The following is a 24622-nucleotide window of genomic DNA, read 5'->3' as shown; positions in this document are numbered from 1 at the left end:
TTTTTTTTTTTTTTTTCTCCTCCTCCTCCTCCCTGCGTCTGTGTGTGTCTCTCTCTCCCTCTCGCAAATAAATTTTCATTTACAATCTCATCCCTACTAGAGCTTGGATACTTCTTGCACCACATCAAGACCGGAGTGTAACCTTTTTGATATAAACAGATAAACTAAAACACAGCGATGGTCCGTATACTTTCTACCTCAAAGGGATAAACAACATGATGATGATGACTTTTTGAAGTGTCACAACTTCAACCTTTTCAAAACCATCAAGGCATTACATTTTATCAATGTATGTCAAAAGTGAGAGGTGTATGTCATGAGCTCAAGTTGTTGTTTAAATACCAGGAAATTTTGTTATACTAACTATGCTCCTTTTTTCATACAGGCACCAAAATCAGCTAAGAACCAAGAAAACATCAATGCTAAATTGGCTTTGTCCATGAAGTCAGGTAAATATACCTTGGGCTACAAATCAGTTGTCAAATCCTTGAGAACTGGTAAAGCCAAGTTGGTTATTATTGCCGCTAACACCCCAGTTTTGAGAAAATCCGAATTGGAATACTACGCTATGTTGTCAAAGACCCCAGTTTACTACTTCCAAGGTGGTAACAATGAATTGGGTACCGTTTGTGGTAAATTGTTCAGAGTTGGTACTTTGTCTATCTTGGATGCTGGTGACTCAGATATTCTTACCTCAGTTTAAAGATGATTTTTGATGAGATTATTGGCTATTGATGGTATATCGGTACATATGTATAGTTTGATAATGTATTAATTATTATTGAGGGAAAAATTATTGAAACTGTGTAAGGATATATATATATATATATATATAGCTAGACATCGTATTCTGTATCTACATCCTATTCTCTAGTATGGCCTGTAGCTGTCTAATTTCATTCTCCTCCCTTTGTATTTCAGCGTCGAGATCAATCAACTCTCCACTACTCACAGCATGCTCATCAGCAGGCACCTTGAACTCCTTCCACAATGTCTTTCTCGTGCTAGCCAATTCCAGCTCCAACTCTTGGATCTCGTTGCTTACGTCAACGAATTCTTGTTTCAATTTGTCTATTTTGCTTTTGAGCGTATCGTAATTTTCAATAACATTTGGGTATTTGTCTATTGTGGCAGCAAATAGTTCAATCGCCTCATACAAGTCACCACCTTCCTCAAAACCAACATCGATCTTGACAGGGTGAGGGTCAGGGCGGTACAACGTGGGTAGTTTAACAATTGGTTGTTCATAGTCGACATTTTCTGATTCATTCATTGTTATAAATGACGAATCGTCGAAATCAAATTCTTGGTACATTGACTTGCCATCAACTCTTTCCACTTTGGGATCATCTGTACTCGTTTGGGTCAATGGTGTAGTAGTGACTTTATATAAACTTCGCTCGTCAGGTGTAGGATCACGTAGTAGTGTTTGTATTGGTGGTGGATTGACTATGGAGTTGGTGAACATCCCTGGTGTTTTGAACACATACGATTTCACCGACTGGGCAGCCCTATCTATGCGGTCTAGCTCGTTCGAGAGGGACATGTCGTTGCAGTGGAGCAGTTATGGTCTAGTAAGTGGATGTGTGTGTATGAATGGTATGGCATGGTATGGGATTTGTTTATGTTTTGGGCGAGTCGCACAAAATCTCCATTGGCCCTCTGTCATCTCAGAGATTTAACTTTTTTCCACCATATATTACCACTACAACAACCAACCGCTCCACAGAATACCCTTCCCCCCCTCCCCCTAATGACGGTGGACCTCGATCAATATCTCAAGCCTGGTAAAGACCACTACATTGCACTTGGCCTCGAAGGCTCTGCCAATAAACTTGGTGTCGGAGTTATCAAGCACCCAAAGGGACAACTATCGCCTTTGAATCGGGCCCAAGTATTGTCAAATATCAGAGATACTTATATAACACCACCGGGCGAAGGTTTCTTACCACGAGATACAGCAAGGCATCATCGTAACTGGGTAGTGCGTGTGATCAAGCGAGCTTTGGCTACTGCGCAAATCAGAGGTTCTGATATTGATGTCATTTGTTTCACCCAAGGTCCTGGAATGGGAGCACCATTACAGAGTGTCGTAATGGCAGCAAGGACATTGGCACAGCTCTGGGATTTGCCGCTAGTTGGAGTCAATCATTGTGTGGGTCATATTGAAATGGGTCGTGAAATCACAGGAGCAAACAACCCCGTGGTGTTGTATGTGAGTGGTGGGAATACACAAGTCATTGCGTACTCGAAACAACGATATAGAATATTTGGCGAAACGTTGGACATTGCCATTGGTAATTGTCTTGACCGGTTTGCAAGAACTTTGAAAATCCCTAACGAACCGGCACCAGGTTACAATATCGAACAATTGGCGAAAATGGGAAAGCATTTGGTCAACTTGCCGTATACGGTGAAGGGAATGGACTTGTCCATGTCGGGGATATTGGCATACATCGATGGTGTTGCTAAAGACTTGTTCAATAAGAAGCAAAGCAAAAACTTGGTCGATGAAGAAACGGGTGAGCCCATCACTGCTGAAGATTTATGTTTTTCCTTGCAGGAGATTTTGTTCAGTATGTTAGTAGAAATAACTGAACGTGCCTTGGCTCATGTTGACAGTAATCAAGTATTGATTGTTGGCGGTGTCGGATCAAATGAGCGCTTACAAGAAATGATGAAGTTGATGATTGAGGATCGTAAAAATGGGCAAATTTTTGCCACTGATGAGCGTTTCTGCATTGATAATGGTATAATGATTGCTCATGCAGGGTTGTTGCAGTACAGAACTGGACAAACTAATGACCTTACGGACACTGTGTGTACTCAGAGGTTCAGGACAGATGAAGTGTTTGTCAAGTGGAGGGATGATTAGAGGTTCACAATAGATACTACTTTGAGAAGAACATTTGTTGAATTGTAGAAGAAGTTACCAATCGATCCACGGGTTGAGATATATCCAGTTTCAATTCGTTTAATTCGTGATCGTATATTGAGCAAAACTACAATCTTCGAAAAGACTGAACTGAGGGAGACGCAGTAGCACCCACCCCATTTCTGTCAGATACGGATTGAACATATTGGTCTAGTACGGCATTTACTGTTGGATTATTTGTCCAAGTATCTCCATCAGGACCATACGCCTTCGTGCATGATCGTAGCAAGCTTGCCAACTTTCGGGTACTTGTACCATCCCATCTCTGCGCTGTTGAGTAGTCGTACTCAGTCGCTGCATCTAGAGCATCACTGTCATTGAATTCAACCTCTGCATATCCATACTTGTCATCATTGATTTCAAGTAGTTCCACATTTTGGACCTTACCAAATATGCTCATAATTTGCAGAATAACACTCTTGTCCAACCTCACCTCGGGTCTCTGCTTGAACTTGAGACGAGCTGCGAATACTCGTTCTGTGTTTACCTGGAGCATTTCTTTCACGGGTAAATCATAAATGCTGTTACTGGCTTGGTCTGCATTTTCAATCGTCTCTTCCTCAAGTACTCGGCGTTTCTTTATTCCTTCTTCTCGTAGCTGCTCTATATTAACCCAATTTAGATGCTTCTTGATCTCTTCAACACGTATTTCATCACCGCTATTCGATGCTTGTTGTGCTACTATCTCCTTCTCTCTCAACTTTCGCTGTAAATCTCGAACACCCGCAATTTTGGTTACGGGTTTGGAAGGATGCTTATTGTGGCTACAAACTAGATCCTCGTACTGTTGTCGTAGCTGGGGATCTGATAGGATCTGGTAACTCGTCAAGATCAAGCTGAAGTGGTCTGCCACCTGATTTCTCTCCTTCTTGGGTTGTTTATCGGGATGGTAAAGTAGTGCTTGTTTACGATATGCTTGTTTTATTTCTTGAGGTGTCGCTTCTGGCTGTACCTGTAGCACCTTGTATAAATCAACATTCCCTTCGACCATTAGTCGGATGGATTTGACCATTTTTGGAAGTAACTTGTTGTGCAGAGATCCTGTGTTGTGTTGTAGCTGATGATGCGTTTTGTATTAATGCCTAATGTCTTTTTGTTTTTGTTTTTCTTTTTGTGACCCTCCATCTCCAACTTTTGCAATCACAGAAGAAGAGAGATGTATGTATTCACGAGAATACGTGACTCATCCAAGGTATATCTACAAGTGTTTGGAGAGAAATGACTAGAGATATCCTTTTAGGGAAATGTTACTATCGATTTACTAGCTCAAATGTGTCTAGTTTCAAATGGCTTTCATTACGAATGTATACTAAAATTTAAAGTCTCCGTACAAGAAAAGTGCAGGTGTCTCAGCCTAATTGGAGATGTCTCAGTCTAATAGGAGGTGCCTCACTCTGACTAAAAGGTGTCTTAACCAGATTGGAAAGCGTCTCAAACGCTACCTCGTTTCTATCAGGCACAGGCTGTAGATATTGAGTAAGCACTGCATTTACTGTTGCATTATTTGTCCAGTCGGCTCCAGTGGGACCAAAGGATTTCTTGCATGATCGTAGCAAGCTTGCAAACTGTTGAACATCTGTACCCTCCCATCTCCGTAATGATGAATAGTTGTATTCAGCTGCTGCATCTAGAACTTTCATTTCACCAAATTCAACCAATGCACACACACATTCATCATCAGTAGTAGCTTCTAGCAACTCCACCTGTTCAACTTCGCCAAAAGTACTCATAATCTTTCGAATGACACTCTCATCCATATCCATATCGTAGCTCAGTTTGTATTCTAACCGACCTGTGTAAAGTCTACGCGTGTCCAATTGGAGTTTCTCAGGAAGAGGTAAATCATAAATACTCCTGTTTGCATTGCGTTCTCTAGCAATTCTCTCTTTCTCAAAAACTCGGCGTTTTTCAATTCCCTCTTCTTGCAATTGCTCTATGTTCGTAGATGACCGACGTTGTTGAGCTCCTAAAAGACGCATTTTGAGCTTTTTGGCTGCTTCTGCTTGCTCCAGTAGCTCTATCTCCCTCAACTTTCGCTGAAAATTCTTGATCGCCACAGATTTCTTCAAGATTTTAGCAGGTTTACCCTTTAAATCACGGACTAGAGCTTTATACTCTTTTAATAATGACGGATTGGAGAGTATTCGATAACACATCTGGACCAAATTGAAACGGCCCCGTGCTTGACTGCTTAACTTTGCTTGCATTGCAGGTTGATAATACAACGCTTGCTTCTGATAAGCTTGCTTTATCTGTTCGGTTGTTGCGTTTTTTGGGACTTGAAGTACTTGATGCACGTTTATGTCACGCTCAATCAATAACCGAACCGACTTGACCATCTTTGAATGTAAACTGTTGTTGTTGTTGTTGCGTGACTGTGATTACTCGTGGAGAGGCTACTCGTTACTGATGACAAAAAGTGTGGGATATATGTATCCCCATATGTATCCAACTCTTCCCCCTCGCTTCGCTTATTCCCACCCAAATTCCCTCTTTACGAAATATAGTTTTGCAATCGGGTGCCAGATACAACTACAAACAATTCACCCACCACCAAACATCCACACATCTGTTCTTGTCAAATCTAAAATATCCATTTGCTTCCTATCTTATATCAAACTTTGATATTATACAAGTACCTATTCAGTAATAATTTTTATCGTTTTACCTTCGATTCAAAAGCTCTCTGTACCCACTTCGACGCCTTAATTTCAAGCTTTTACAGTCCTCAACCCGTGGTTTGACCGGAATATAGCATCGCCTTCAGAGTACCCTCTTCCCAATCCGAATCCGATACCCAACCATACTGGAAACTGTCTTCTTTTGAAGAATAATATAGATGCCAATACACCACCGCCAAAACCCAATCCTGTTTTGATTAATGCGTTGGACAATACTACATCCCATTTGTCATTGAGTAAGTTTTGTGATGAAGTTGGTATAATTTGGGAGGCTGGAGCAGATGCCGTAGGTGTAGTTGAAGATGCAGTTGTGCTTGACATTGTAGTTGATAATTAATTCAGTGTCTATTTGGTGATGATTGCTTGATTGCCGTTAGTTTCAATTGATCGTGCAGACCCAAATTGAGTTAGTCCAAAGTGTTGAAAGTTGATTTTGTAGCTATAGGTTGTTACTATTACCTTGCGTCAATATAGTGACTGAAATTTTTCTTTCTCTGTCTCTGTCTCTGTCTCTGTCTCTGTCTCTGTCTCGCTGTTGCTTTCGTTTTAATTTCTTTTTGTTTTTTTTTTTTTTTTCTTTTTTTCTCGTGCAATTTGGTTGGTTGAACAGCCAATAACATTTAGTCTTGCGACGTTAAGCTTATGTGGGATGAAGATATACATCTTATATAATGTTGTAGATTCAGGACAGGTCCGAGTATAAACGCACTTCAAATTGTGGAGTTCTAGTTGACCCTACCTCTTTTGCTCAAAGTCTTTCTCCATTATATAAAGTATAGGCGATAATATTCTCAAGACCAATCGTGATGAAAGTGTTTGGGTGCAAATTGGCACCAAAGTTCATTGAAAACTTTACAATAATACATAGCATTCTTGATTGAGATCTTATCTGACACTCGATAAACCAATCTAAATTTGATTATATTGATCAACGTTCTATGCTCTATACACACACTTTCTCCACTAAAAATTAGTGTTCATCATTCTACGAACATCACTCTTTCTATTACTTGGCAACAAATCATTTTCCGGTCCATTCAAATCACTATGACCAAACTGGGCATGCAATTGGGTAGTGCTAGGCAATGAACCAGCTGGTTTGAATTTGCGCGACTTGGTGATTTCGGTAACTGGGTTCAACATTACTACTGACGAACGAGAAACTTGCGTTGCTGAAGGGATCGTCATTGAGGAGTTGGATTTTCCATTGGTTTGGTAGCTTGGGTGCTGTTGATGTTGGTTAGGGAAGTAATCACCTTGCTGGTGACGATTCTGCTGACTAGGGAATGAAGCTTGTGATTGTATACTGGGCGAATTCACTGGCGAGGTCCAGACTGTATCATTTTCAATTGGTACAAATGGCTGTTTGCCTTGTGGTGGTGAGGTCACAGTTTGGTTCTTGGCCCGAGGTCTGAAATCAGTAAATGTTTGAAGTGTAGATTTACGAAGATCAGATGGATTACGCAATTGTTGCAAAGGAGGCAAAGGACGAGGTGGCCCTTGTTGTTGTCGAAGCTGTTGCTGTTGTTGCTGGTAGTAGTAATACTGTTGTTGTTGATATTGTTGATACAATTGGGGATCGACAGGAGCTCCGTATTGTTGTTGGTATTGTTGATTGAAATCGTTGTAATACATTTGCTGTTGTTGTTGTTGGTATTGGTATGCTTCTTCGGGATCCATATAAACAGAAGAAGTGTTGCTGTACCGCTTTGCATAATCAGTGTCGACTCTCAAATCATCATTAATTTGCTCTCCTTGAACAGGCTTCACCTCGTCGTCTGCTTCCACTTCTACTGCTCCTTCTACTGCTCCTTCTCCACCATCGACAAATTGAGCGTTTTGTCTCATTGCTTCTCCCTCTTTATCAAAATAAACCTTGTATACTGATTTCATCCGTTTGAGCTCCTCTTGTTGCTTTGGAGTTAGCCTCTCCAACTCACCATCTTCATCATCGTCTTCATCCTCGGCATCACTATCATTCTTCAACAAATTAAATGCTGAAATTCTTGGCGACTTATTGATCTTGACAGATTTCTTTTGAATTGGATTGGTTTTGGATTCTATTGATGAGGACAGAGATTGAATATCATTGGTGGGTTTAACTTCGCCAACATCCTTTTTCAAATCCTGCATAGGGATGGTATCCAACGTTGATTCATTAGTTTCATGTGGTTTCTGAGCATTGTCACTGAACGGTGACAAATCAGAAGTATCCTCCTCATTTGCTTCAGTGTCATGACCCCCATCTCCATCAACGACAATTTGCGGCACAGCTTTATTGATGGCCATTTCCGATTCGTTTTCATAAGTTATACCAAATTTGTCATCTTGTGGAGAGATGACACCACTATCTCCAGAGCCAGAACCCGAATCAGATCCATTGGAATCATCCATTATACTCGACACCTCGTGTGAAACTTCATGTAATACTGGGTTCGACTCATTGGGGATATTTGTATACTGCTTACCATCAATTTTTTTCAGGGGACTCGATTGAGAACTTGGCTTTCTTGAATGAGTGTTGGAGTTGTTATTGCTCATTGTCTTTAAAGCAGTATCCAAATTCATTGAACTTGCTCGTGTGCGAGGATTTGGGGAGCGATATCCTTGCTCGCCCAATTGTCTTGCATAATCATCCAAGGAAAGCTTTGACCCCATTTGATGTTGATATGGCAAAACAAAACTATCTAGATATGGACCTTGGGATTTTCTAGACACGTGTTGAGTAAACTGTTTGCTGTTGCCATCATAACTACCCTCTTTAGAGAATTGATCCATGGGATATCTGATTGAATTTCTATTATGAAACGGATCTTCCTGTTTCATTTCAGGAAAATCGGGTAATTGAGTAGCTTCACCTGTTTCGTAAAAATCAGGATCACGTTCCAAGTCTTCTTTCTTGTCTTTACGATAATTCCTGTAGAGGAAATACCCCAACACACAAAGAATGGCAACGACCGGTAAAACAATCGATAATGCAATTGTAAGAGCATCATTGGTAACCGGTTTTTCACATTCAGAGGAATTGGGGTTCTTTTTGCAATAATCAGAATTCGTTTCACTATCGTCGCTAGTTTTGGAAGCTCGTTCAAACAAGTATTGTGATGCTGTTGGAGTTGGGATCATCTTTCAAAGCTGCATGCAATAAAGGAAAGGTTTTTTGTTTAAGTTTTATGCAAAATGGTGTTGTTATATGAAAAGCGAGTGACTATAGTTTGAGCGGAAATGGTGTGGGTGATGGATCCTCAGAAGTCGATGAGTTTGATATCGGCAACCTGGGGGTAATCTCAGGACAAGACTTTTAGGACAAGACTTTTTTTTCTTTTCCAAAAAAAAGAAAAGGTTAAAGAAAGAAAAATGATGCCGGGCCAATTATTGATCTAACCAACCTAGTGTGTGGGTGTTTTTATGCTATCTTCGTTGACTTTCTGGTTAAGCTCTTGCAATAGATCCAAGATTGACGGGATATCACCTCTTATGCTGTGGGAGTGAAGCAATATAGATTCGATTCAAAAAGAATAAAATAATTTATGGTTAGGAAAAGACACAGATGATAAATTCTACTGGGTTAGGTTTTCTTTTCCAAATTTGGGTAAATGTGAATTTGTGAAATCAGAATTTTCTTCAAGCGTGTAGTTGGTAAACAATATCCATCAAAACTGCGAAAATTGTTTTGTCTTTTTTTTTTTTTTAAGCGCCAGATGCAATTGTTCAATTGTTTACAAATTTAATTTCTTTTTTTTATTGCATAGACGCGTATTACACAAGCACAATCTCAATCTACTTACTATAACAACGAAACACTTGATTTACGTTGATCTCATCATTGAAGAGTTGATGAGTTTGCGGAGACTTGCGGATATTGAAATCGGGTGAGTTTACAAAGAAGAGAGTGCAATTGATTCCAAAGGAGCGTGTTTACTCTGTCATCAAGCCTATACCTCTCAAGTTCTGCTGTATAGTAGAAGACTGCGAGCCATCTACTTTACTCTGCACAGACAAGATTACAGCATACTTTTGTCTTTCCTTTCGGACCGAGCCAAAATATACGGTATTTGTTCGATGACTCCTAAAAGTTCAAACCCGTTTGTACACAATCAAAACTTTTTCCTTCCTAAAGACCCGCCTCAGCATTCCGAATTGATCTCTTAGCATTTCTACACTACGGATCACCGCTGCTCAAAGTTAATATATATATACATCACCAGAAAGGGTACAAACTCTATAAATTACCACCAATCGACACCTCTTCGTCTCTTTCTCTCTCTCTCTACCAACCTTGTATTTGTTCAAACAATTCGATTCTATACTGCGAATCATTCAAATGATCAGCGACAGATTTCCTCACATCATCTACCATAGATCCATGAGCACAAGAAGCTATGGCCAACGGCGTCACCGTTTCCTTGATTTCATCAGCAACTATCTTGTAGAAATCGGGTCTATATTCTCTAAACTCAACATGACTCATTTGTTTTCTGCGCTTGACAATGTAATCCTCTTTTTCGTAAGTGTCTGACTTCTTCTCTTGTTCTTCTTCTTGTTCCAATTCATCATCAGTGATGTTTGTTTCAATGGGCTCAGTTAATCCAATGTGGGGTTGAGTTACGTAAACGATGGGTTTTATTGATGGCAAGTCTTGCAATTTCTGCAACTCTTGGTAAAACCAATCTAATGAGCGGTAATGACGAATGACCCAATAGAACTTGATTGGTCTTGATTCGCCAAACCTCTTGGCTATCGATGTTGCTTCGTAGTAAAGTCCAGGAACACCATTTCCACCAGCAATGAAAACACTTGATTCGAATCTATTGATTGCAACTGGGTTACCATATGGCCCTTCAACTGAAACTTTGATCGATGCAGTTTGACTTGGTTGTTTCGACAAATACTGGTACAATCCATGGGTCATCCCTCCCTTCACTTTCAAGTAAAAAGTAATGGTTCTGGTTTCAGCAACAGAGTCAACAATTGTGAATGGATGCGATTGCCAAAAACAAGTTGGTCTCATGAAATGGATGAAAGCATGACAGCCAGGGAATGGAACCCACCAAGCTGGTCTAGGCACAGTGACTTTAACGGTTTCATTAGCAATCAATTGAACTTGAGCAGTACGCAACCCAAATGAGGCTAGTCTTGCAATACGAATAACACGATCAAAAACCCACACTGATACAGTGGCAATCATAAAATAATGGAAATGTTGTGGTCTTGCGTGGATCCATAACCCACCAATGGCAAACACAGCCATCAACACGTGGATCAAGATAAACAACTCGTAGTTGTTTCTTCTGAAATACATCAATGACTGGAAGCACATAATACCCATGCAAGCAATGGAAACAGTACCCCAACGTACATATGGCTCGAGAAATCTCAGTTCATATTTACCCAATTTCTTACCATTATAAGTCATACCAACAGCATGAGCAATGCTCATAAAAAACACAATCCTTGAAATCCACTTGTGGATGTAAACAAATCGAGCATATGGCCAACCACTGATCCATTGCATAAAGTTGTTTCTTCCGGTAAATAAAACCAAGGGGGGCATCAACCACATGACAATCTGTCCAGTTCTATCAGCAACTTTTCTACCAAGTTCGTTTGACCTATCGGGCCAGATATAGTTTGGAACAACATGTACATAGTTTGTGCAGCACATAATCAAAGCCATTGCAAACCATCCAAAAACAATTATTGACTCTAATCTGGTGGGGAACATGACAAAAACATGTTTGAATATAGCCTTGTGATGAACATGAGTCTTGCCAAATAATGCAGGCAAGGTAAAGTATAAACGGAATGTATTTACCAATTTACCCTTGAACGATTTGATGAAACCAGGGAAAAGGAAATAACACAAGTTGATGGCACCGGAAATGAACAAAACACCAAACCAATAACACATCAATGCAATACCAAACCATTGAGCATAATTGTAGTTGTACCATCTAGTAGCTACGGCATCATAAGCTCTATCAACCTTCATTTGCGTCAACAAGATTGGCTTGTCATATATCTCGGTCTTGTTGAACCCCTTTTCAGCAGTGGTATTAACAAATCCAAAATCAGTGGCATTTTGTAAAGCAGCAAAGTATTCATCTTGAGTCAACTTCAGTTTTTTGCAACTTGCAAGAAACAATTTACGCGAATCCTTGTTCTTATACTTCATCATCATCTCAATACATTCAGCCATGGTACCCAATGCCGGCTGGTTCTTAACGTCACAGAACCCATTCTTGACATCTGAACCAAAAAAAGTGGCGGTTTTGCCAATTACACCAGTACATGCTTGAACTGGGAAATCGTCAGCGTGATATATTTGGTAACCATCTTTAGATGCATCGACTGTGGATACCAAAAATAGCGAAAGTAAGGTGTAAATTGGTATGTTAAGGGACACCATTGTATTTATAATTGGTGAATATATGGTGTGTGGGGCAGTTTCCTCTGAACTTTTCAATTGCAGTTGCAAAAACAAGGAAGGAAATATTAAGAAGAAACGTTGACAAAGAATTACCTTAGTTGGAACAGGAGAAGTAAGAAAAAATTATTAGCAAAGGGAACTCCATTGTTGGCAATTTGGAAATCTATATATATATATATGTATACCTATCATTATCTCTCGGATCTATAGCTACTCCTCTTTGAAGAAAGGCATAGGGCGCATTTGTGCCGATTGCTGTAAGAAAGAAAAAATTTTTCTTGTTAAACAATGGGAGTTGTTGGAATTAGCCCCAGTAGTATCTATTGCAATTGTCAATTGGGGTTTGTACTACTCTCTGTTGTTGTTTGTAACTGACTTGCATAAAGCCCTCAATTGTCTACAGATTTGTGTAAGTATTAAGGAACGTAATAAGCGTATGAGAGTTTGTTTTTTGGAGACACAACCTGTATACAAAAAGAGTAAAGGTTATTCTAGATTGGCACTGTCAACTATCATTTATTCTCATTCACACAGTGAGAGAGAGAGAGAGAGAGAGAATGTTGTATGTGTGGGTTTATTGACTAGTTAGGTTATTGGTTGCTATCTCCAAAGAACGGTGAACCTTTGAAAGCAGCTGTGTTGGTGCACATCATGAATGGAGAATAAATTGATGGAATAGATTACAGTTGCCATAAGTGAAATGTCGCCCACAAAAAAAAAGAAAAAAAAATAAAACAAAAATATTTTACCAAAAACAGTCACAAAGTCACAGCTACCGTTTACATTATGTTTGTCCTCTTGCTCAAAAAATATTTTACCTTACAAGAGGGATTGGTGTAATGGCGAGGAGTGGCTCATAACCCAAAACATTCCGGGCTGTGTTTTCTTTGCAGATGCTTGAGATAAGACAGGGGAGGAAGGGGGAGGAAGGGGGGAAAAAGGGTTGCTTGGAAGGAAACAAGATAGGGCGAAGTAGTGTGGTTTTTCTTGAAATTGTCAAAAGCTTAAATTGTTGTACGAAGGTCAAATTTAGTAAATCCTTCTGTCAATGTACCAATTAAGCCCAAACTAAACCACTGTATGGAATGTTTAAACGTCTGGTACCAATTTCAACACAAACGCTTACTCTGTAGGGAGGTTACATTTTTATTTTAGGCAGTGGCTTTTAGAGTGTACTATTAAAACTTTTGGTGCTACAATCTAATTGAACCAGTCTGTTCCATGCTGACTTCTATCAGCCCCGTTATTAGCAACAAAATCAAATCGGGGTGTGTTGTTTGTTTAGTGCTTGGCAAGAGTAAGGGTTTGGAGAAACTAAGCTTGTCTGTTCTTTGCCATGTGTTTGCAAGCTGCTTCGCCTACAGCCAAGAAAATTAGCAACAAGGTCCATGAATTTCATTATGTATTTGTGAATGTGTGTAAATTAAGCAAGTAGACCTCCAATACGAAAGCACACAGATAAACACATTGATTATACATCTTTGTTGTATCTTTTTCATACATAGGTAATCTTATTTATCTGATCAATCTATGTGTAGTATTAAGTATTTATTATTATTATTATTATCCTTCTTTTTTTTTTTTTTTGTTTTCAAATACTCAACAGAAGTAGTACAAAGACACCAGTACTATAAAAGTAAGGGAGACACACTAAAGAAATAAAAAAAAAACAAAAAAACAATTGCAGTGATTGGCTGTTAATCTCTTCTATTGCTTTTTCTTATTCAGTCCAATACTTGGTTGAATAATTTAACCTTATAAGGAATAAGCAAGTCCTCTCTTTTCTTTTGTTTTTCTTTTTTTTTTTTTTTTTAACAAACCGTTCATTGGTTATTAATATAAATAGATTAAAGTTTTCTTGGCAAAGGAGAGAGAGCGTCTTTGGGGTAATTGTTTTTCCAACACCAGATGCAGTAGAAATTGTTCCGTTTCTACCGTAGTTCTCTTTTGTTCTATTGGATCTGGCAATCACTGATGAACATAGAAAAGCCGTGTCTCTCATTGGCAAATCATACTTTTCACAAAGAATCAAAACAAAAGACAAATTCAACAACAAGGAGCTCTTTTATGAGTGGGCTTTTGAACAGAAGAAAGGTTTAACCGTTTCCTAAACCTTGTACTGCCATGCGCTGCTCCCCCCTCTCCCCCCCTCTCCCCTGATTCCTGATTTACAGTTGGGTAAAAGCTGTTGAAATAGTTTTAACCTTCACGTCAAAAGCCGAAGGTTAAAAAAAATAAATGGACTAAACTTTCTTAGCAGGTGTACTTTTTATCTTGGCATATTTTGGATGGAGCATACATAGTAGTTGTTCCTATTGCAGTCCCTCTTATTCTCCTTGTTTCACGGCATTCAAAGCATACAAGTCTAGACCATTATCTTTCTACAACGCTAGAGCCAATGAGAATTGAGCTTTAGTTTCAAATCAAAATTTTTTTTTTACATAGCACTGCGACTCGGTAGATTTTGTCTGAGAAACAGACAGACAGCAAAAAAAAAAACAAAAAAAACAGACGCAGACATTCAAAAAAAATCTTAGACATTGTTTTATTAATTACACAACACAAACAACAAGCGGAATTAAAGCAGTCTTCATTTTTGTGTACAAACCCTATTGTTTTTGGCAATATAATCAATTTCATCAGTAAAAGCAAAAGCCACGTACTGCTTGCTTAACATTTACTTGTTGAGATCTCCTAACCACACACTTGTTTTCTCATTAGTAATGGGTTACTAAAGCTATATCAATTGAGCACAATGCCGTTATTGAAATACAATTGTTAACCACATTGCAATATGGATAATTGTTGCATTCACTGTTATATCATCAAATGTGACTCTTGGTTCATATCATATACAGCCTGTGCCCTAAAGTGTTCCTATGAATTTAGGAGCCTGCAACTGATGAATATCAGCTTCTTTACTTGTGCAAACCCTTCCTGGACATGCCTTTGCAAATAATTATAAAGACAGAAGACGCAATTGGATTTGATAGAGGAGGTACAAGGCATGTCTGATGTTGTTGGGTAAGCTCACATACTCAACAAATCCTTTTTTTTTTTTTTTTTTTTTTGTGAGTATTCGTTGCTGTTAGACCGGGTTTGGATGCTTCAGTTTTGCCAAAACCTAAATTAGTAAATCAATTCTTGTTTTGTGCTTGGTATAGCACACGTAAAATCTTGGCATTGCCGAATTGATTGATCGCATCTGAAAACTTCAAGAATCTACGTCACAGCGCACTTGTGTTCTTTGCCACTAGTCCAACTCGTTTCCCTTTTTTTTCTTTTTTGACTTCCTTTGTTGTTCTCTTGAGTCGTGAAAACTAGATTCACTTCAATTTTCGTTTACTCTATATATCGTATATTTACCGATCAAAACTATGTACAATCACAAACCCCTCTCCCATTTATCCCTGCACCAACTCTGCCTTCAATTCCACTTTCCTACTACTAGGCACAGCTGACAATTCACCCTCAGAATAAGCCGCTTTGAAGAATGAATAATGCAAAACAACATCATCAATACCTCTCATGTTTGGATCCTTGGCAAAATCAGGATCAATGAAAAAGAAAACAGGCATATCAACTTCTTCGCCAGCACTCAATCGTTGTTCTTCAAAACAAAAACACTGAATCTTGTTGAAATAGGCAGCGGCATTCTCAGGAATGATTGAGTACGTAGCCATACCTATAATATCCTCCTTGCTCATATTCTTGGCACGATAAAAGGCCAATGCAGTTTCACCAGGAACAACATATACTTCACGCTGCAAAGGAGTGAATTTCCAAGGCAAAACACCTGAGGACTGACACGTAAATTGTACACGAATACGCTTATTAGTGTCCACGGGAATCAACTTGTCTGGCGTGAACCTCGTGCTATCAGTGATGGGGATACCACCCCATCCAGTACGCTGACAAATGGCCCGATATACAGGCACAGCACAAAATGCCAATGCTAGAAACACAATGCCTAGGGAAGCAGCATAGTATGTTGCAGTTCTATTTTTATACCTTTGGCGCTCCTCCCTCTCCTTTGCAAGTTTATCAACACGAGCTCTTTCTGCTTCAAGTCTGGCTTCAATTTGTGATTGGGTCTGTTGTGGTGGTGGTGGTGGTGTTGGTTGTTGCTGATTGAGTTGTTTGTAGATGACTGATTGGTGAAACGGGCGGGCCAAACGAGGCACGCAAGGTAGACGACAAAACAGGGATGGAGACAGCTTCATCATCTGCATTGTGCTAACTCCTGCAACACGTAGTCTGATTACTCCTATCATTATGCAGTTGCTGGCTATATGTTACTGACAATCTATAACTACCAAAAAAAAAAAGAACAGAGGTTATCGTTTGATGATGGAAAAAAAAAAAAAAAAAAAAAGAAAGAGAGAAAGCACTCAGTCAAACCATTCCATATCTACCATCGCCTATTTACACACAAGTCATCAATGCTCTCTCGCTCTGCTGTACGGTTCCCTCAACGTATCTTCAACCTCAGATCAAACCCATCTCGAAAATACACAACTATCATACCTGAGTATGACACAGTCCCTCCAAAGCCAAAAATTTCTCAATTTGGCCATGCAATATTCAACACCCTCACCATATCATTAACTACATATCTACTCTTGCATACTCTATGGACAAACTTGGAGTACAAAGAAGTTGAAGCCGAACTAGTGAGAGAGTCTAATGACTTGGAATCTCAAATACAAACAATCGTTGCAGAGTTGAAACAACAAGAACTAAAAAAGAGACAAGGTTGGCTTGCAAAATTGAAATTTTGGTAAACTTTCAAGCCGACACGCCTCCCATAAAATGCTTTCCAAGGTCTAATTGTCTATTCCCCATTTTGCCCGTTATTCTGACCATTCTGTTTGAATCGGTCTGCAAAATTTTTAAGTCTCGAACCTGAAAGAGATCCAGTCATTGATGCCAACCCCGGGGATGCTCTTGCTCCGGCTTCTGGTCGAGGAGATTGTGATGGTGAAACTGGTCTCGAATTGGGGTTGGAGTTATTCATGTTCAACCCAGATGTGCTCTCCTCATCATTATATCTGTTCCCTCGTAAACCGGAGAAATTCCTGCTCGACAAGGATTGCGAGATTGAGGATATGGTGTTGGTACGTTGTGGGGTGCGTTGGACACTTGGGTTACGGGCCAATATAGCATCGTCGCGTCCTTGCATTTTGCTAATCAATCGCGAACCTTTGTCAAATTTTATGGAACTGAAATTTCTTGTCCTGTAAGTATTATTGTTCAAATATTCTTCGTAATTGTCCAACTTCAATAAATCGACACTTTGTCGCAACTCTGAAAATGTAGAATCAATTGAAACATTACCTTGCGATGCATCATCCATCGCTTCTTCCACACGGCCCAATTTTTTCATCGATTTTTCGAGATACTTGATATCCAAATCAAAATTGTCAATAAACACCGAGTTGAATCTAGGAGCATCGTGTAGTATTCCTAAAAAGTATTGCGAGACAAAGTCATAAGCTCTAAACAATCCCAACGTGCGCAATTGTGGTGACAAGTTTTCGAAAATGGATGTAAACAAATTTTCCAAAAACATGGCAAAATCTTTGACAGAAAAATTGGCTTCTGTGTTGCGCTCCAGTTCTGGCGGTTCATAATCTTCATACTCTACCAAGTCTAACAATTCATTCAATTTTGTGTCAACCATTTGGTAAAGGGTCTCTTCGGAAAACTTCTTCAACTTGGTAAACGTCTCCACCGCCTTTAAAGTGAATGTACCATTATTGTCGATATTGTGGATTCCCATACCCGTCTCCTGTCTTAGTCTGACATTGAGAAGTTTCCCAATCTCAATCAAACCTATGATGTAGTGCTCCAAATTAACAAAACTTTGAGCAGTAACTTCTTTATTTGTGGAGTTTTTGCGTATGAAATCTTCAATCTCCCATGCTATTCCATAACCCTTCTTTTCTCCCAAAAACTCTTCAAAGATATCATTGACAATAATGTTTATAATTTCATTGATTTCGTAGTTGTAGTAAACGTCGATAAACTTCAAAGTTCTAGTGGTGAGCTTGTGCAAGATTTTGCAAAATGTTGCATAATCTTCACTAAATGGAAGCTTAACTGGGAATCTATTCTTAACTTTCCGTGGCGCAAAGGGGGCATCCCTGTGATAAAATAATGTCTTGATGATATCATTGTATTTCCTCTCATCAACTTCTAACGAAGTGTACAATTCCTTCTGCATGGCTCCAATATACTGTTTTCTAAAATCTTGTACAACTAATGGAGCAAAATAGTCTTTGAAAATAATCATCAACACTTCATAAAGTTCAACAATATCATACTCATTCGAATCCATAATTTGCATAAAGTCACCAACAATCTGCTTAAATCCATGCAACTCCCGAAGATCATAAAAATCATTTCTCTTTAAATTGTACAACAAAACAGGCTTCAATTTGGACACAAAGGATATCCACAAATCGTCCGATTGATTATTTGTACGCAACTGAAACTTTGTAATCAAGTTCAATTGTTTGTCCATTACGAAAAATGCCGCAATCTTCTTCAAATATTCATCTAGCTCATTGTTACTGAAAACAATTTCCTTTTTGTTAGCTGAAGCTGACGTGAGTGGATAAATAATCCTACTATATTTCTTCATCCACTCCTTGTAGTAAATATCACGAAGAGTATCCAACTCATGCAACGTCAGATACACCAAGATGGCATCATAAACGTTATTCAATGGTATCTGCAATGACTCATCATCAAACACGTCGTAATTCAAATGTGGATCTCTCAAACTCAACTCAACTGGCGAGTTCAACTTGTATGGTCTATACATTTCGTGTTTGTTTTGTTGGTCTCTCCAAATATCTTGCAATTCAGCAAGGTTTTCATATAAAGTCTCCCCCACTGGACGCAACTTTCTCTCCAAATGGATCGATAGCCACTTTGTCAAGTTCTCAAATGAGTCGTCTTCAATCATCTTGGTTAGATGCGGTGTTGATGCAACAATCTTTTTAGCAAAGCTAAACTCTTCAACCTTTTGTATATGGATATTTGTCATTTCATCAATCAACTTCAACGCCAGGAAATACCTGGTTTGTTTTATCAAGTCCAATATCCTGTTCATCAACTCCAAAACTTGAATACACTCGGTCAAAACGACATGTGTTTCATTTATTCTATTGCAAACTTCCTTGTACTTTGTGTAGCTTTTTTTCCTGGTCATTAGTTCAAATGCAGATTTATTCAAGCCTTGATTGACAGTGAGAAACTGGGCATTCAAATCGTCTGCACTTTTATGTATGCTAGCGATCGTTTGCATGCACTGATTAATTTCGTCCATGGACTCGATAGATACTTGATTCAATTCCTCATCCTTCTGCTGCACTATGTCGTTCAACTTTGTTATCAATCCACTCAACTCATTCAGCTTGACTGCATTTTTGATGATTGGGGCAAGGCTATCTAGATAATCATCCGAGTTCAAAGACGTTTGAAATATTTCTTCGTCTCGAAGTAGCAAGTTTTCCAATTGGATGCTGTCAATAGGTTGCTTTTTCTCATTAGCTGCTGGGGCTGTTTTTGCTTCACTATGGCCATTAGCTATTGTACCACTGCTTCTTGATGGCGCCATTGTGGAAGAGTTCCTCCTTGTGTGGTGAAATGTATGTGTATCTTGACGTCAAGTGAATTTTTAAACAGCGGATCGAGAGTTTGTGTGTGTGTGTGTGGGTGGGTTTTGCCTATGTGTTTTTGTTTTTTTTTGTTTTTTTATTTTTCTCTTTATTTTTTGTTTGTTCCTCTGATAGTAATTCCACACATCTGAATAATGATACCCAACCATGTCCTTATTCTAGGTCCACCAAATAGTGGGAAATTACGCATAAGTGATTTGATTCTGAGGGGAGATGCTAATTCAGCAAGGTCAATAGTACAGGATGAATCTCATAGCGGTATAATTCAGACAACATCATTAACCACAAAGTATTATACTGTCAAATTGAAATTGATGATTGATGAGTACCCATCCAAGCGCACCAGCTCAATCACGGATGATGAATATATAAGTGCGTTACAAGAATGGAAGAGGGATTTTTTCACTGAAGAAATGGGGGAGCTACGTGAGGCACTCGATGGTATCATATTCACGTACAATATGAATACCCACCCCCAGTTTCTACCGAATTTGTTACTCGAAGTGGATGAGATTCGAGCCAAGTTGGAGCAGCTTGATAACTGGGATGGGTTTTTGTCTGTAGTCGGAACAGTGCCTTTCGGTGAAGCGGTGGAATTATACAAAATGGACGCTATTGAGGACGAGGTTATAACTCATGGAATCGAATTTATCAATTTCGAGAAAAGCGGCATTAATGAATACAAAGAGCGGGTGGGCAGAGACAGGTTGCTTGAGTTGTTCGAAACCCATGGCTGGTCCAATATGGAACTACTCGAAAGAGATCACAGCAAATACGAGAAGAACAAAGTTAAGAAACTTGAAGGAATGCAGACACGTCTATTGAATGGAACTGACCGTGGTCCTGACTTGGAAGACATGTTTTCAAAGATAAGCTTGGCAAGAGAGAATGCTAGTAATCTACCTCCTGAACAAAGGGAAAAGTATGCAAAAGAAATGGTGGATGAATTTATGGAATTTTTGTAAATATCAGTTTATAATTTCGATGAAGTTAACGTATACTCGATATTGTAGCCTGGATCAAAGTAACACTCTTGACAGTCTTCATCAGCAACACCATTCTCATGTATCAACACTGCAAAATCCAAGTGTGGGATTGTTTCGTCAATGACAACCATGGGAGCATGCCATACACCAGCCCCATAAGTGATGGATTGATTTCCTTTGCAAATGAAGGCCTTGATTTGTGAAGCATCGGGTAACTTGTCCCTTGTAGATCCGTCAGTCTTTGCTACAATAACCAAATATGACAATTTGCTCTTGTCTTGACCCATGGGCACAAATGTTTGGGTGCTGAATGGATGTCTCTCCAATACTTTTGATAAATAGACTGATTTTGAGCCGCCATGTTTGATCAAATGTTTTGGTGCTGTGCATCTAAATATGTTCCAGTTTGCAGTCTCCTTGACGCTGCTAGGAGAGTTGGTATAATTGTTGACTATGGGTGCCACTTTATGTAACTTGATCGCTGTACCGTAGTTTGCTTCTGACTTTTCAACATTTTGTAGTTGATGGTCAGCACTGATGACACCTCCATATGGTGCAAACGCCTCAGGTGTTAATGGAGTAGCAACAATGTGCTGCTTCCCATCTAGCTTGAATGTCTTGAGAACCATATTAGAGAAAGAAAAGGGCAAAAGCACTAATTCCACAGTTCAGTATTATTGTCAATATAAATTCAAATGGAGATAGCCGAAGATCAAAATCAAAGAGAGATAATGTGAATGTCACGTGTATGGGTATTATTTTCCGTGATCACAAAAGAGAGAGAGAGAGAAGAGACAGAGAGAAGAGAGAGAAATCACTCCATTACTTTGCGATTGTTTTTCTCAAAACTGCATATCTTGCCTTCAGTTATTCACAGCAGTCAACCCAATCAGCCACAGTCTAAAGTACAGATATCACAAACTACATTATTTGTCTTTTTCTTTTTGTTTTTTTGACTCGCTTTATGTATCATGGCAGGATTCCCCAACCTTCAACCACAAGAGTCCAAACGAAAGCCTCGTCAAAATAGTAATCTTAGTGATGATTATTACGATGATGATGGTGATGACCTGACTCTTTTGGACGAGTCATTAGATAAGCCTTCACAGTTGGTATACGTGCCTGGTGAGAGTCACTTGTCACATGATGGAACAACTTTGTTTGATGGGGAAGAAGGAAGTAGCTCTCTGAACGCAAGACGAGCAATGCAGGTTCACAATCAACAGCATAACAATGCATCCTTGCAGCAACTCAAATACAATGACAACAAACTTTCGTTAGATCGTTCCATCAACCAGACTATTGAACTTATCGAAGAGATAATCAAAGAGAATAAAGAGCGCCCTGTTTTTTACCCAACTGAGATTGAAGATGGATCGAAAATCTTGTTAAACAGTGCCAAAGCTCATTTGGGATTAGTGAGACAGAACTCTAGTATCAAACAATTGGCGAAGCAAAAGATAAAAGAAGACGATATTAGTAAAGAGCTACCCGAGTTCAGGATTTTAAAGATCAATATACGTGGTGGCCACGGAGATGACAACTTGGTTTCGAATTTGGACAAAAAGTCAATAGCAGCATTGTTGGAAAAAAAACTTCATGGGCAAACAAAGTACCTCCTCAACTTGAAGGAAAGGGTTGATGACACTTCTTCGAAAGTGTTTGTCACTGGAGATTTGAATGCGGGTAAATCAACCTTTTGCAATGCGCTTTTGAGAAGGAAGCTCCTTCCCGAAGACCAACAACCATGCACATCTGTCTTTTGTGAAGTGATTGATGCACAGAAAGAGAATGAGGGCCTTGAGGAAGTACATGCAGTTCCTATAGAAAATGAGTACAAAAAGTCTGATGAGTCGACTTATGAAATACATCCACTCCTGGAGTTGGAAGACTTGGTGTACGATTGTGATAAGTACAAGTTGCTAAAGGTGTATGTACTTGATAACCGCTCGTTCCAAGAGAGTTTGCTACGCAATGGTGTCGTTGACGTCAAGCTTATTGATGCACCAGGCTTGAATATGGATTCGTACCAAACCACACAAGTGTTTTCACGCCAAGAGGAGATTGATTTGGTGGTTTTTGTGGTTAGTGCGGAGAACCATTTTACCTTGTCAGCCAAAGAGTTCATTGCCGCTGCTGCTAATGAAAAAAGATATGTTTTCATTGTGGTGAACAGGTTCGACAATATTAAAGACAAGGAAAAATGTAAAAAGCGGATTTTGGATCAAATCAAGAATCTTTCACCGGACACTTATAAGAATGCAAAGGAGTTTATTCACTTTGTCAGCTCCAATGAAATTAATGGCAACGGAGGCGATGGAGGCGATGGAGGTGATGGAGGCGATGGAGGCGATGGAGGCAATGGAGGCAATGACAACAACCCCGGTCATCCCGACTTTGATCTCCTTGAGGCATCGTTACGAAAGTTTCTTTTGGAAAAACGATCAATTTCGAAGTTGCTCCCAGCTAAAAGTTACATCCTCAATTTGCTACACGATTTGCAAACATTGAGCAAGATCAATGAGAAAATGTACAGCGGTGAAAGACAGGAAAAGTTGCTGGAGCTCAATAGCCTGGTTGCTCCCAAAGTTGATGAGATTATATCCAAGTCTCATAAGATTTCAGATACTATAAACTCAGTCATTGAATCAGCATGTACGCAAGTTTACAATGACACTACCAAAGAAATGGTGACGGTGATTGAAAATTTAGGTGACAAGCCAGTCGTTCAATACGAAGGGTTACAGTACCTATTTGAGTATGCAAAGGAGTCACAATTGGCATTGATGGATATTATCTACGATTCTGTCTTGAAGAGCGAAGAGTTGGCAAAACAACTCACTGGAACCAAAGTGGACGAGATCACAAAGTATGGAAAGAGCACATTGGGCGAGGAATTCCTCAACAATAAAAAGTTTAATTCTGAATTGATGTTTACAAGAGCCAAGGACGACATTGGTAAGAATATTGACGACACTATTGAGGTTTCTGATTTTTTTGATCCGTCGATTGATTCATTTTTGGTCTTTGTTGGATTGCCTGAGTCGTATGTCAGTGCTACAAAACACCAAATTTCGTACTTCAATCCCGTTTCGGTAATCACTGCAATTCCATCCAATGCAGTTGCGTTGAAGGAGCAACTACCAACTCAATTGACATTGCACACCCTCTACTCATCTGGTAAACTTTTGACCACAGGTGCGTTGATCAATCGTTTGTATCACCTTAGCAATTACGTTACACCAAACACCCTCAAACGTGTAGCAGTGCCTATCCTTATTGGCGTTTCTGGTATTGCAATATACTATCTCATTAGTGATATCCCCAACGCCCTATCGAGAAAACAAGCTAAAAAGATCAAGAGAAAGATTCAAGAAACGAATTATGTACACAACAATTCAACACGTATAGCCAGTGAATGCCGTCAAGTTTTGAACTATCCAGCAAGACAGGTGATGAATAATTTCCAAACGAGCATTGACAAGAACTTGTCTCAAAAGAAGAAATTAGAGTCGTATATCAAAGATGCCGAGATCAGTTCTGGTTTCTTCAAGCAATTGTTGACCAAGATCAATGATCAGCAACGGGTCTTGCAGGCAATCGATTTGGAAAGCGTGAATCTTGTTGATTAAAGTAGCAAGGCGTTATGTAGCAAGCTTGTATATATGAATTGAGTATTGTTTCGAAGCGTCACTGTAGAATTCCTCCCCTTGGTATATATATATTTCACCAATCTGCACGACCTATAAATTGATTAAAGTTGAAGCGGAGCGAACGAAAAATTCCCCCACTACGACCACATTGCTTTGCACGGCAATACCACTCCATATCACAATCAATCAGCTTTACCTCTGTTAGCCAGTGTTTTGAATCCAGGCCAGTATACTAATTCAGATTCACTC

The 24622-nt window shown here is 39.3% G+C and overlaps 13 protein-coding genes across 13 annotated transcripts; 4 read left to right on the top strand and 9 right to left on the bottom strand. All coding sequences in view use genetic code 12, as the record gives it.

The window, feature by feature from the left end:
• Window positions 1-291: 291 nt before the first annotated feature.
• RPL30 (60S ribosomal protein eL30) lies at window positions 292-703 on the top strand (the record flags this gene model as incomplete). The annotated part of the gene is made up of 2 exons (XM_051753516.1): window positions 292-309; window positions 386-703. 2 exons carry the CDS (start codon window positions 292-294, stop codon window positions 701-703), a joined length of 336 nt encoding a protein of 111 aa, XP_051607457.1.
• A 153-nt stretch (window positions 704-856) lies between these two features.
• SPC34 (Spc34p) lies at window positions 857-1546 on the bottom strand (the record flags this gene model as incomplete). The annotated part of the gene is made up of 1 exon (XM_051753515.1): window positions 857-1546. The coding sequence occupies one exon, from the start codon at window positions 1544-1546 to the stop codon at window positions 857-859; it is 690 nt and encodes a 229-aa protein (XP_051607456.1).
• A 207-nt stretch (window positions 1547-1753) lies between these two features.
• Window positions 1754-2875, top strand: KGF57_004034 (chromatin DNA-binding HSP70/DnaK family ATPase; the record flags this gene model as incomplete). The annotated part of the gene is made up of 1 exon (XM_051753514.1): window positions 1754-2875. The coding sequence occupies one exon, from the start codon at window positions 1754-1756 to the stop codon at window positions 2873-2875; it is 1122 nt and encodes a 373-aa protein (XP_051607455.1).
• Window positions 2876-3002: 127 nt separating this feature from the next.
• Window positions 3003-3947, bottom strand: KGF57_004033 (J domain-containing protein; the record flags this gene model as incomplete). The annotated part of the gene is made up of 1 exon (XM_051753513.1): window positions 3003-3947. The coding sequence occupies one exon, from the start codon at window positions 3945-3947 to the stop codon at window positions 3003-3005; it is 945 nt and encodes a 314-aa protein (XP_051607454.1).
• A 337-nt stretch (window positions 3948-4284) lies between these two features.
• KGF57_004032 (uncharacterized protein) lies at window positions 4285-5274 on the bottom strand (the record flags this gene model as incomplete). Its single annotated transcript, XM_051753512.1, has 1 exon — window positions 4285-5274. One exon carries the CDS (start codon window positions 5272-5274, stop codon window positions 4285-4287), a length of 990 nt encoding a protein of 329 aa, XP_051607453.1.
• A 372-nt stretch (window positions 5275-5646) lies between these two features.
• Window positions 5647-5937, bottom strand: KGF57_004031 (uncharacterized protein; the record flags this gene model as incomplete). The annotated part of the gene is made up of 1 exon (XM_051753511.1): window positions 5647-5937. The coding sequence occupies one exon, from the start codon at window positions 5935-5937 to the stop codon at window positions 5647-5649; it is 291 nt and encodes a 96-aa protein (XP_051607452.1).
• A 642-nt stretch (window positions 5938-6579) lies between these two features.
• Window positions 6580-8742, bottom strand: KGF57_004030 (uncharacterized protein; the record flags this gene model as incomplete). Its single annotated transcript, XM_051753510.1, has 1 exon — window positions 6580-8742. The coding sequence occupies one exon, from the start codon at window positions 8740-8742 to the stop codon at window positions 6580-6582; it is 2163 nt and encodes a 720-aa protein (XP_051607451.1).
• A 1144-nt stretch (window positions 8743-9886) lies between these two features.
• FRE10 (Fre10p) lies at window positions 9887-12025 on the bottom strand (the record flags this gene model as incomplete). The annotated part of the gene is made up of 1 exon (XM_051753509.1): window positions 9887-12025. The coding sequence occupies one exon, from the start codon at window positions 12023-12025 to the stop codon at window positions 9887-9889; it is 2139 nt and encodes a 712-aa protein (XP_051607450.1).
• Window positions 12026-15450: 3425 nt separating this feature from the next.
• On the bottom strand, window positions 15451-16320 carry COX11 (Cox11p; the record flags this gene model as incomplete). The annotated part of the gene is made up of 1 exon (XM_051753508.1): window positions 15451-16320. One exon carries the CDS (start codon window positions 16318-16320, stop codon window positions 15451-15453), a length of 870 nt encoding a protein of 289 aa, XP_051607449.1.
• Window positions 16321-16880: 560 nt separating this feature from the next.
• Window positions 16881-19673, bottom strand: SEC15 (Rab GTPase-binding exocyst subunit; the record flags this gene model as incomplete). The annotated part of the gene is made up of 1 exon (XM_051753506.1): window positions 16881-19673. The coding sequence occupies one exon, from the start codon at window positions 19671-19673 to the stop codon at window positions 16881-16883; it is 2793 nt and encodes a 930-aa protein (XP_051607448.1).
• Window positions 19674-19868: 195 nt separating this feature from the next.
• KGF57_004026 (uncharacterized protein) lies at window positions 19869-20699 on the top strand (the record flags this gene model as incomplete). The annotated part of the gene is made up of 1 exon (XM_051753505.1): window positions 19869-20699. The coding sequence occupies one exon, from the start codon at window positions 19869-19871 to the stop codon at window positions 20697-20699; it is 831 nt and encodes a 276-aa protein (XP_051607447.1).
• An 8-nt stretch (window positions 20700-20707) lies between these two features.
• Window positions 20708-21349, bottom strand: KGF57_004025 (ureidoglycolate hydrolase; the record flags this gene model as incomplete). The annotated part of the gene is made up of 1 exon (XM_051753504.1): window positions 20708-21349. One exon carries the CDS (start codon window positions 21347-21349, stop codon window positions 20708-20710), a length of 642 nt encoding a protein of 213 aa, XP_051607446.1.
• A 342-nt stretch (window positions 21350-21691) lies between these two features.
• FZO1 (mitofusin) lies at window positions 21692-24352 on the top strand (the record flags this gene model as incomplete). Its single annotated transcript, XM_051753503.1, has 1 exon — window positions 21692-24352. The coding sequence occupies one exon, from the start codon at window positions 21692-21694 to the stop codon at window positions 24350-24352; it is 2661 nt and encodes an 886-aa protein (XP_051607445.1).
• Between the last annotated feature and the right edge of the window lie 270 nt (window positions 24353-24622).

This window comes from Candida theae, assembly GCF_024610275.1.
Source record: "Candida theae strain CBS 12239 chromosome Unknown scaffold23, whole genome shotgun sequence".
Classification (NCBI taxonomy): domain Eukaryota; kingdom Fungi; phylum Ascomycota; class Pichiomycetes; order Serinales; family Debaryomycetaceae; genus Lodderomyces; species Lodderomyces theae.
This window is presented reverse-complemented; position numbering and strand designations above follow the sequence as displayed.